Source organism: Marmota marmota, unplaced genomic scaffold (assembly GCF_001458135.2).
Source record: "Marmota marmota marmota unplaced genomic scaffold, marMar, whole genome shotgun sequence".
Taxonomy (NCBI): Eukaryota; Metazoa; Chordata; class Mammalia; order Rodentia; family Sciuridae; genus Marmota; species Marmota marmota.
The window spans coordinates 11,091,400-11,103,852 of NW_026000229.1; the positions used below are offsets into that span (position 1 = coordinate 11,091,400).

Consider the following 12,453-nt stretch of genomic DNA (forward strand, 5'->3'; position numbering starts at 1 on the left):
GAGCAGTTCCGGGAGCCGGAATTCGGCCGCTCCGGGCTCGGTGTATGTTCTGATAGGAGCAGGCTCCAAGAAGCAGTTTCCGCGGGTTCTTTAGCACTGAGCCTGAGTAATTTGTCTGCAAGCCGCAGGCGAATGGCAGCCTGAAATTACCTGTTCTATGGCTGAATGAGCTGCGATCAGTCGAAAACAGGGATGGTGACGTCAGCTCTCCAAGATGGTGGCCGCTGGCTTCCTCTGTGGTCTGACCAGTGTGGAGAACCAAGTTGGACCGCTTCCTTCCCCCATCTCAAACCCAGAATTCAGCACTGAGCACAGTGATTGCACAGCTGGCAGGAGCCCGCAGAATTCGCAGCGCTGTATCTTTGTGTTGCTATCTGGTCGTTTCCCAGCGCGCGCCGCAGACTCTAGCCGCAGGGCGAGTTGCTGAATAAGCAGCGTGACCCTCCGTGCGGACAAATCGCTCACGTTTGAGCCCCCGTAGCTGATCCTTGTGCGATGGAAATCCTTCCTCTAGGTTTTGGAGCACCCCAATTTTGCTGGAAATTCCTAACAAGATAGCTTTTAGCCATTCTAACTCGTCATTCTCCCGCACAGTGACGCGGTACACGGGGGTGATGCTCTCCCTTCGCCGCCATCTTCCAGAATCCTAAATACTCTTAAACTACTTAAAAATCACTGGAATTATCCGTTCCTTAAACACTGGGTAGGTTTCTCTATGAATTGTCCTTGTTTTATATGCAGCTCTTTGACATTTTAAAAATCTCTATTATAAAAATTTGTACATTTAAATTATGTACACACATAACACACACACACACTTATAATTTAATTCGTAGAACCAACTGTATTTAGGAAGAAGGCTCATAATCCTGCCAGGTTGTCTTTTCCTCTTCTAGCAATATCAAGAAGCCTCTAATGGCCAACAAATTATGTTCATTCTCTTTGAGCATGATTCTCCCTGTACATTCCAGTTTCATCTTTTAACATGTCTTTCTCAACCTCTGTACTGCAACAATTAACTGCCTTGTAATTTCTGTCACTCTTTGTCTCTTTTTTATACTTTTGTGCCTTTTATTCACATCATTTTATTTGCCAGAATTGCCTTGTATCTATATATCATCACATAGCTCTATTTTGTCCTTTTTAAATACTAGGGAACATCTTCTTTAGAATGCTTTCCTTGATTTGGGTTAGTTATCTCTCCTCTTCTCTTAGAATAATGATTTATAATAACCCCTATATAAATCTATCTCCTCCATTAGAATATGAGATCCCTGAGGGCAAAGACAGTATCTTTCTATAACCTAGTATATCACACAGTGTGTATGATAGGTGCTCAAAGATGATTTTTTGAATGAGTGAAAAGTACAAATGTCAAGAAGGCTGAAATGAGATAAGGTAGTTGACTTCAAGTATTTGAAGGGTTTCCACATGGAAGAGACTTGTTCTATTTACTACATAAGGTAGTATTAGGATCATTAATAGTTGGAGTTATTCAGTTTTAGTCAACTATCTCATTAAGCACTGACCTTCCCTTTTTTTCTTTTTGTAGTGTTAGAGATGGAACCCAGGACCTTGAGCATGCTAGGCAAGTGCTCTGTCATAGAGCTATACCCCCAGCTCCTTCTTGTACTATAATAATTTAAAGGAGAATATGAACATTTTCTAGGATGCTATAAAAATATTACAGAATTGAGTTTTCAAATGATTTTTAGGCTGTAATTCTTAAAGGATTCTGTTAAGGTTTGATCTTAAATGTCCCTTAGAAACCTCACCTATTGAAGGCCTGGTCCTAGCTGATAGCACTACTGTGAGGTAGTGGAAACTGTAGGAGGTGGGAAAGGAGCTGAAGGAAGTTAAGTCATGGTGGGGGGGGATGCCCTTAAAGGGCATACTGAGACCCCAGCCCCTTCGCTCTCTCTCTCTTTTTCCTGGCAGCCATGCAGTGAGCAGCTCTGTTCTACCATATACTCTTTGCCATGATGTTCTGTCTGGCCACAAGCTGGAAACAACAGAGCCAAGCCACCATGGACTGAAACCAAGCTGAAACAAATCTTTCCTCCTTTTAAGTTGATTTTCTTAGAAAATCTGACTAACATAGATTCCAAAGAGACACTTCAGAACTAGGAGAGGGGTGAAGGGAAATGAATAGAAAATCTAATCAAATGAAGTTCCGAGTCCCCTACTTTTCCTCTATAACAACAGTTTCCACATACTGGGTTTTCAGTTACAATATGGCATCAATAAAGAGTTCATAATTGTTTAAAAGACATTTGAAAACCACTTTCAAATTTGATGAGGATACACAGCATGCATGCTTTCTCTCTCTCATGTGCTCTCTCTCTCTCTCTCTTTCCTTACACACACACACACACACACACACACACACACACAAACCCTGTGTGAGGAGATATAGAAATACATCTATCTTTTTGGGGTTTTTTTTGGGTAGTGGGGATTGGACCCAGGAGTGCTTAACCACTGAGCCACATCCGCAGTTTCTTTATTTTGAGACTAGATCCATTTTATTTTTGAGATAGTTGCTTAGCACCTTGCTAAGTTGTGGAGGCTGGCTTTGAACTTGTGATCCTCCTACCTCATCCTTACAAGCTGCAGAGATTATAGGCATGCACCACCTGTTCAGTGATACATCTATATCTTTAGATATTTTATTTTTTGTGGTATTGGGGATTAAAATCAGGGGCACTCTACCACTGAGCTGTTTTGACACAGAGTCATACTAAGTTTCTCTGGCTGGCCTTGAACTTGCAGTCCTTTTGTCTGAGTCCCCCAAATTTCTGGTATTTCAGGACTGTGCCACAACAACTTAGTGAGATTCCATCTCAAAATAAAATAAAAGAGGCAGGGTATATAGCTTAGTAGTAGAGCAGTTGTTTAACATATGCAAGGCCCTGAGTTCAATCTCCTACAGTACCACAAAAACAAACAAAAATTCGGTTGAAGAATCTTAAAACTCTACAGTGATTTAGATGACTGTTTCTTCTGCTTTCCTGTAAGCTTCATCAAGGCAGGAACTTTGTAGGCTCTTTTCTTCTTTGTAGCTCTTGTAGTGCCATAATATTGTATTACCCCAATAAACCTCTGAACACATAAAGAACTAAAAGACTGGTTCCAGTTTTCCTGGCTAAGTATCTCTACTGGGAACACAACAGGTTAAATTACATAATTAAGAACACAGAAGTTCAAGGTGTATAATGAAATATATAAATTAAAACATTAAGAGCCTAAGACAAGAGAATAGAGATGGAGATTATGCTGTGTCCTTTCCTGGTTTGGCACAGGCTGGTTAACTGCCCACACAAGCCTATGTTTCTTTTCTTAATTCAGATAGATGAGGATCCTTAGTCCAATTCTGATCTAAATTTTGGGGAATAAATTTCTTTTAAATATTCTTTTCTACTAAAAAAATGATGGAACCACGTGCTCTTCTTCATCTCAGAGCTCTCTACTCCTTTCTATTTCCTTGGTGTCTACTGTCCTCAGCTTTGTATGTAAAGGAAGGTGAAACACGCAACATACAAACCTCAAGCCACATAGAATATATCCAGGGACCAGATTTCAAAGATTAATGGTATTTTACCTCTAGCTTTTCATGATAAAATTCTCTTGTGGTATAATTGAGTGTAGCACGATTTGTGTTTTCTCCTACAAGTCTTTTGTTATCATTATTTTCTTCACTGACAATGCCAGGTTTTTTTCCTTTGGTTTCTAGTAGATACCGGAATTGCTTTTTCCTGTAGAAAAATAATAAAGAGATTTTACCATTTGCACTTTAGATAGAGCACAAATCTCCAGAATATATGAAGAACTCAAAAACTTAACACCAAAAAAAGCCAAATAACCCAATCAATAAATGGACTAAGGAACTGAACAGACACTTCACAGAAGAAGAAATACAGTCGATCAACAAACATATGAAAAAATGTTCATCATCTCTAGGAACAAGAGAAACGCAAATCAAAACTACTCTAAGATTTCATCTCACTCCAGTCAGAATGGCAATCATCAAGAATATAAGCAACAATAAATGTTGGCAAGGATGTGGGAAAAAAGGTATACTCATAAATTGCTGGTGGGATGGCAAATTGGTGCAACCACTATGAAAAGCAGTATGGAGATACCTCAGAAAACTTGGAATGGAACCACCATTTGACACAGTTATCCTACTCACTGGTTTATACCCAAAGGACTTAACATCATCATAGTGATTCAGCCACATCAATGAGAAGTTGTGCTACATTTGTGTACAATGTATCAAAATGCATTATACTGTCATGTATAACTAATTAGAACAAAAGTAAAAGACTAATTATTATGCTTTAAAATCAATAGAAATAAAGTGGCTATTTTATTGTTAAAAAAGAAAAATAATAAAGAGATTTTGAGAGCTGCTTATCAGACTTAAAAAATATCTATTTTTTGTTGACTTTAGAGGGGAGCCCTATGCTTTTCTGAACATCTGCTTTATGAATCTGTGTTTATTATTTATTTGTACTCAGTTTGGTATCCATTCTATAAATTAACGTATTCTACACATTTTTCTTTGTTCTATAATTAATAACCATTAAAAAATGCCTTAAGTATTTCTAAAATGAAAAAAAATCTTTACCTTAATAAAAAACAACACACACACTCACACACACACAAAATAATCAGAGCACAAAACAATCCAAATAAGGAGGTAGTAGAACAAACTTTTAGTCTTTATATTCTATAAAACATGTTAGTTACCCTTTACAAATTACACAAATACTTCATAATGTCATTTATGTAGTTCAGTAGTTTTACTCATAGCTAGAAAATGAAATGGAATACTGATTAAACTTTTGTTTTGAAAAAGCAAAACAAAAAACTAAAAATCTCCAACTGTCAGCATATCAGGCAAGGTCCTAAGTAGGTGGTTAAGTAATGAAATAGGAAGCTGAATTCCAGAGGGCTGCAATCCATCATAGGGTATATCTCTGAATGAAGTGATACTAACACTTTACTGTGAACTGAAAGATTGGGAACAGAAGAGGGATATATCTTTAAAAATCCCTTCTTTTTAATTTAAAAGTATAACAATTATTTTAGAAATTTTGGGGAAGTATAAATTTTAAAAAAATATAAAGAGATAAATGTCATCCATTAGCCTATACTGCATAAGTCCATATAAATCTATAACTGTTTACATTTGACATATTTCTGAGAAGCTTCTCCTATAAAATTTTAGAAAAGGTAAGATCATACCATATATACCATTTTGTATGCTTTATTTCACTTATTGTTACATAATAATAAGTATTTTCTATGTAATTAAATATTATAATCAGTGAATGAATAAAAAATTAATTGTGATATAAATCACAATTTTTTATTAGAAATTTGGTTGTATAATTGTCTTACTTTTGTAAAAAACATAAGAGGGTGGCATATAGGTCTTTATTTGTATTTACATTTTATTTTGATTGTTAAATTATAAAAGCAATGTCCACACATTACATACTACCCTTTTTTAGTCTTTTCAAATAATTAACTGTTTTGAATATTATATCTTTAACTTTATTCATGATTATTTTGCTGTTCTTTTCCTAATTTTGTGAAATACAGGTTTAGTTCCATAATTTCAGCCTTTAATCTTTCCAATGCACCCAGTTCATGGCTAACCTGTTTCCATTTAGCACCAATTTAGTGACCTCACAAGTTTTGAAATGTGGCACTTTTATTATATTTCAACTCACAGTAGTTTCAGTTCTCCATTATGAAATTGTCTTTAACCTATAGGTCATTTATAAATGTTTCTTAATTTGAAAATATGTAGGAATTTTCTGGTTATCTTTTTGTAACTGGGTTAAAGCTTAAACACGTTTTGAGCAAAGAATTAGTCCATGTGATTTCAATTCTTTCAATCTGTTGACATTTGCTTTATAGATAGTATTTGATCAACTTTAATAAATGTTTCGTTTATACCTGAAAAGAATGTACATTGGAGATAATATTTTTTAAATGTTAGGTCAAATATGTTGTCATATTGTTCAAGTATTTTATGTCCCTTTTCTCTTACTTGGAGGTGATAAAAACATCTCACTCTAACTGTAGACTTGTAACTGTGTCAATTTGGGGTCATAAGTTTAGAAGGCTATGCTAAAAATGCATACAAATTTAAATTTAAACTGAACTTATTATTTTGAAATGATCTTATTTATTTCTAGAATTGCTTTAATCATGGAGTCTACTTGAATCTTTCATCTGATTGCTCTGGCTAGTGTTCAAGAACTATGTTGAATAGAAGCAGTAAAAGAGGGCATCCTTGTCTTGTTCCAGTTTTTGGAGAGAATACTTTCAACTTTTCTACATTTAGAATGATATTGCCTTGGGTTTAACATATATATAGCTTTTACAAAGTTGAGGTATATTCCTACTATCCCTAGTCTTTCTAGTGTTTTGAACATGAATAGATGATGTATTTTGACAAATGCTAGTTCTGCATCTATTGAGATAATCACGTGATGCTTGTCTTTAAGTTTATTGATTAATGAAATATGTTTATTGATTTCCATATGGTGAACCAACCTTACGTCCCTGGGATGAACCTCACTTGATCATGGTGTACTATCTTTTTAATATGTTTAATATGTTTCTGTATCAATTTGCCAGTATTTTATTAAGAAATTTTGCATCTATGTTCATCAGGAATATTGGTCTGAAATATCTTCATTATTTTCTGATTTATTAGAATATAAATTTGCAAAATACTTTCTGATTATCATCTGTTTTTCATTAGTGTCCACTGTGATATTTCCTTTTTTATCACATATTTTAGTAATTTGAGTTTTCTCTTTTCTTCTCTTTGTTAGCTTGACTAAGGGTTTATCAATTTTAATTATTTTTTCAAAGAACCAACTTTTTTTCATTGATTTTCTGGATATTTTGTTTCAATTTCATTGATTTCAGCTCTGATTTTAATAATCTTCCATCTTCTACTGCTTTTGGTGTTGATCTGCTCTTTTTCTAGGGCTTGGAGATGGTTATTTATTTGGTGACTTTCCATCTTTTTAATGAATGAGCTCAATGCAATAAATTTTCCTCTTAAGAAGTGCCTTCATAGTGTTTTGGATATGTTATACTACTATTCTCATTTACCTCTAAGTATTTTTTTATTTCATCCCTGATTTCTTCTGCTATCCATTAGTCATTTAGTAGTATATTATTTAGTCTCCAGGTATTAGAGTAGCATCTATTTTTTATTTTATTATTGATTTCTAATTTTATTCCATTATGATCTGATAGAATGCAAGGTATTATCACTATATTTTGTATTTGCTAAGAGTTGCTTCATGGCCTAAGATATGGTCTATTTTAGAGAAGGATCTTTGTGCTACTGAGAAGAAAGTATATTCAGTCATAGTGGATAAAATATTCTTTATATGTCTGTTAAGTCTAAATTATTAATTGCATTTTTTATTTCTACAGCTTCTTTATTTACTTTTTGTTTGGTGTATCTATCCAGTGATGAGAAAGGTATGTAAAAGTCACCCAGCATTATTATGTTGTGGTCTCTTTGATTCCTGAAGTTGAGAAGGGTTTGTTTGATGTACAGAGATGCTCCATTATTTGGGGCTTAAATATTTATTTTATGTCTTGTTGATGTATAATTTCCTTAAGCAGTATGATATGTCCTTTTTTGTCCCTTTTGATTAACTTTGACTTGAAGTCCACTTTATCTGATAGAGAATAGAGACCCCTGCTTGTTTATGAGATCCATATGAATGATACATGATTTTTTCCCATCCTTACACTTTTAGTCTGTGGATGTCTTTGCCTATGAGGTGAGTCTCTTGGAGATGGCATATTATTGGGTCTGGTTTTTTTAATCCAATTGCCAGTCTGTGTCTTTTCATTCATGAGTTTAGGCCATTTACATTCAATGTTATTATTGAGAGATTATTTTCATTCCCTGTCATTTTGATTTATTCTAGTTTTTAATTTGAATTAGTTCCTCCTTTGATTTTCTTCTGTACTTCCTCCCTTTACCAGTTTTCACGTTTATTTTTCATTTCTCCTTTATAAAATATTTTCTTGCATATGTTTTGTAGTGCAGGCATTCTAGTTGTAAATTCTTTTTTAACTTTTGTTTATCATGAAAAATTTTTATTTCATCATCAATTCTGAGGCTTAATCTTGCTGGGCATAGTATTCTTGGTTGGTATGCATTTTCTTTCAGAGTTTGGTATAGAGTATTCCAAGACCTTTGAAATTTTAGTGTCTGGGTTGAAAAATCTTTTGAGATCTGGATTGGTTTCCTCTTAAATGTGACCTGTCATTTTTGTCTGGTAGCCTTTAAAATTCTATCCTTATTTATATAACAATGTGCCGTGGTGTGGGTTTGTCATAATTTTGAACCTTTGGGGTTCTGTAAGCATCCTGTATCGGATTTTCCATATTATTCTTTAGGTTTGAGATATTATTTCATTGAAAAAATGATTCATTCCTTTCATTTGTATCTCTAAACCTTCATCTATCTCAATAAATCTTAAATTTGGTCATTTCAGGTTACCCCATATTTTTTAGAAGTTCTGTTCATGATTTCTTAAACATATTTTCTCCATAGTCAACACTATTTTCAAGATCCTATTTATTTTTTTCATTGCCTGAAACTGTGTCTTCCAAGTGGTCTAGTCTGTTGGTGCTTTCCATTGAATTTTTATTTATTTATTTTTTAGTTGTACACAATACCTTTATTTTGTTTATTTATTTTTATGTGGTGCTGAGGATCGAACCTAGGGCCTCACACGTGCAAGGTGAGCGCTCTACCGCTGAGCCACAATCCCAGCCCTCCATTGAATTTTCAATTTGGTTTATTGATTCCTTCATTTTGAGGATTTCTGCTTGGTTTTTTTTTAAGAATCTGTATTTCTTTATTGAAGTGATCATTCACTTCCTGTATTTTCTATGTATATTCTAAACTCTTTATCTGATATTTCTTCCACTGTGGCATCAATGGATTCTGTTATTGAATTATCTTGGTTTGTTTGGGGTGATTTGTTCCCTTGCTTTTTTCACATATGTGTGCCTACCCATGTAACAGTATGGATCGGAGGCAGTAGAGTTTCTACCCTGTAGACTTATAGTGTCCTTGAAGGTTTCCATTTCCTCATCTTTTAGGGGGAGACAAATAAACCACCACAAATGCAAACAATATATAGCATTAAACTAAACAGTTCCTGCTATGACATCTATAGTGTTATAACAAACAAAAAGGATATGATCTGTTATTGACTACAAAAAAAAAAAAAAGTCTGCAAAAGGGCTTACAATTTTGAATGGTGGATAGGGAAAGAAGAGAAGTGATAGATGTTATAATTGTCAGGGAAGAGGGCAGAAAATAGAAGTAAAAAATTAAAGAAAGAGTGAAGAGAGAAAAATAGAGATTGGTTGTTAGTAGAAGAAAAGAGAGAATCAAGGGAAACAGATACGAGAGAGCAAAAGTATAAAGTAAAAATTTTAAAAATAAAACAAAACTGAAATAGACTAATCAAACATCTTAGTCCTCAAAAAACTGACCCATGAAAAATAACTGGCTTTAAAAATGCTAGAAATTAAAAAATATGAATATGTATAAATGTCCATGAACCATTAAGGTCACAATTAAATAAACAAATAAAGAAGAGAGAGAGAGAGAGAGAGAGAGAAAAGAAAAAGAAAGAATGAAAATGAAAAAGAATCTCTACAAAAAGTTAAAAAAATGTTTCTTTTGGAGTTCAAAAGATTCCTGGCTTTCCTTTTTCAGCAGTGTTAGGTGGGGTCACCTGGGGTATGATGCTTGCTCCAACCTCAGGATGGGGTTTCTAAAATGAGAAAGTTAATCCTGTTGGTGGAACTCCTAGACGTGGGGTTTAGGCTTAAGCAGGCTCCAGGCTCTTTCTTCGATGAGTGTCAATTGGTCTGGACATTTAAAATCAGTGTACCTCCAGGGCCCAGCAGTTGCCAGTCCATGCTGGAAGACTGCACCCCAGGGATCTCCTCTGGGTTCCATTCATGTGATAGAGGAAACAATTCTTAGTCCACTCTGTCACCTGCGGACTCCACATTTCCTGGTCTAGGGTTTGGTCTCCAACCTCAATCTGTCCCCCTCCTACCTTTTTGAAACCCTGGCCAGGTGCATCTCTCCCAGCCAGTCCTGCAAGCAGCTGGTTTGGAGGGGAAGGGAGAGACCTGGGTTGGTTTCCATGACTAGTTGTCCCCCGGGTAAATCTCTCTCTACCTTTTGATTTTCTCCTGGTCACTTAGGCTCAACTTAAGTCGAGAATTATGGGTTTGCAAGGAATTGGTTACCCCAGCTCATGGCACTACTCAGCTGCGAAATGGTTCCTTCTTCTGTCTTCCACACACAGCCGGGAGACATGCAGTTTCTTTCCCTTACAAGGACATTACGTAGAGTGCCCTTCAGTTTAGTTGGGCAGTGTCTTTGATCTCTAAACTCTTTGTACTCAGACATGCCTCAGTCTTCCTAAAATTTCAGGTTCCTTTAATTCCCTTATCTCTCCACTTTGCTTGTGGAGGGACTGCTTTGGCTGGTACCTCTGTCAGTAGCAGAGGCTGAGGCACTGAGGATTTCTTCCTTATTTTATTATATTCAACATCTTGAGTTTCTGATCTGCTTTGAGTGTCCAGTAATGAATTCCTCCCCCCATCCCCCCCACCCCACGCAACCCCACCCCAGCCTTTTTTGTTCATGAACTTTGCTGAGAAGCTGCCTGATTTCTTGGTTTCTTGCCATGGAGCAACCAGGAAAGGGACATTCTTTCTCTATTTCGCCCTCTTGAAAGCCTCCCCTCCATTAGTTTTTGTTGTTAATTAGTATTTATTATCTCTCCTGTAGGAAAGAAACTCAGGATTTGGGGGGACTTTTATTTTCAAGTTATTAAATTTTTAAAATACTATGCACTGTAGTATTTAGACAAGTATAATTTTTACTGATTTCTTTCTACATCATCATTTCTTAAATTCAATAAGTCCCTGAGTTCCCCCCCACACATAATGGTTCTATGGGGTTCAAGATGGAATAAACAGATCAATCAGATACACTTAAGTTAGATTTAAATTCAGAACTGGGCTAAGTGGAGAAGTTGGGGTAACATACAAGGTATTCATTTTGTTGATGTGAATTATAGCGGGGCAACATAGCTCTGGAGCCAGGTTTTGGGGAAGGGGCAAGCAACTTTCCAATCTCCAATACAGTGAATGAAAATGGTATGATAGTGGGACTCAGCTGGAACAACAATCTCCTATTATCCATGATTACAGCAAGGTGGCAGCTTTCTTGGTGGGCTGCTTCTATGGTATCATTCTGGGAATAATCTGGAGACCCAATCTAGAGACTGCTTCCTCAACTTTTCTAAAGATTTTGTAGATATCTAATTCCTGTATATCAAGTTTCCTGCATATGCTAGCCAGAGTGACTTCTATTATCTGTAATTGAATTGTGGCTGATATATCATCCTTGACTATTCTTCTCCCTACCATATTATGTCCTGTAGGTCAGTGTTCTGTCAGGCAAACCTAAATGTTTTTCACATAATCCACTTCTCCATTCTCACTTCCTCAGTTTGGCTCTTCATAATCTCTCAGCTAAACTATAAGCCATCCTCCTGATTGTTTTCCATTCCTTCAACCTCTGTCTTTCTAGATATAAACTTAAAAACATGATTGTTGTGCTTAATTACAAAGAATAACTTTCCATTTTTGTTTTGTATGGATTGCAAGGTTCTCAGATCATAGTCAATTTTTCTAGCTTCATATCTTTTGACTTATGCATAATCATTCCATGCTCCAATTACATTGAACTATTTACAATTATTTGTACTTTTATAGATTTCTTTCCCCTATATGCCATACCTTGAAAACTCCTAGTTATTTTCTTATGAACTAGATAAAAGGTTACGTGTTTTCCCAATGTTGTTCCAAAACATGGTTAGTCTCTTCTATACTGAAAGATTTTATGTTGTTGTGTATCTTTAACTTGTTAGACTATAAGCCACACAAGAACGAGGACTTTGTCTTATTTGTCTTTATATCCCCCATACTTTGAATGAGGCCAGCCACAAAATAAGTCAAGGATACATGTTTTTAGGATGCATAAATGGAACAGTTAAGAGGTATGTGGAATTTCTTTCTAGTACAACAGTAACCTATAAAAACTGTAAAAATAAAAGGTTACCTGGCATCACCCAGTGTTGAGAGCCACAGCCAAAGGGGCCCCAGCAAACTTCCAGCTGCCAGCAAACTTCCAGCTGCCGGCTGATGATTGGCTCACAGCGGCCCCAGCAACATCTAGCTGATTGGCTCCTCGGCCCCAGCAACATCTAGCTGATTGGCTCCTCTGCGGTGATGCTCATTGGACTGTTTCCCTGCCCTTTCAGACCACGGAGCTGCTCATTGGGGGACTTTTTT

General features: G+C 35.8%; 1 protein-coding gene across 5 annotated transcripts in view; it reads right to left on the bottom strand.

Moving 5' to 3' along the window:
* Nucleotides 1–12,453, bottom strand: part of Lrrc49 (leucine rich repeat containing 49) — a 186,974-nt gene that overhangs the window by 18,658 nt on the left and 155,863 nt on the right. For all 5 annotated transcript variants that reach the window (XM_048793713.1, XM_048793712.1, XM_048793715.1 and 2 more), the window contains one exon: nt 3,602–3,755. In XM_048793713.1, coding sequence (XP_048649670.1) covers nt 3,602–3,755 — 154 coding nt within the window. The remainder of the gene's footprint in view (nt 1–3,601; nt 3,756–12,453) is intronic.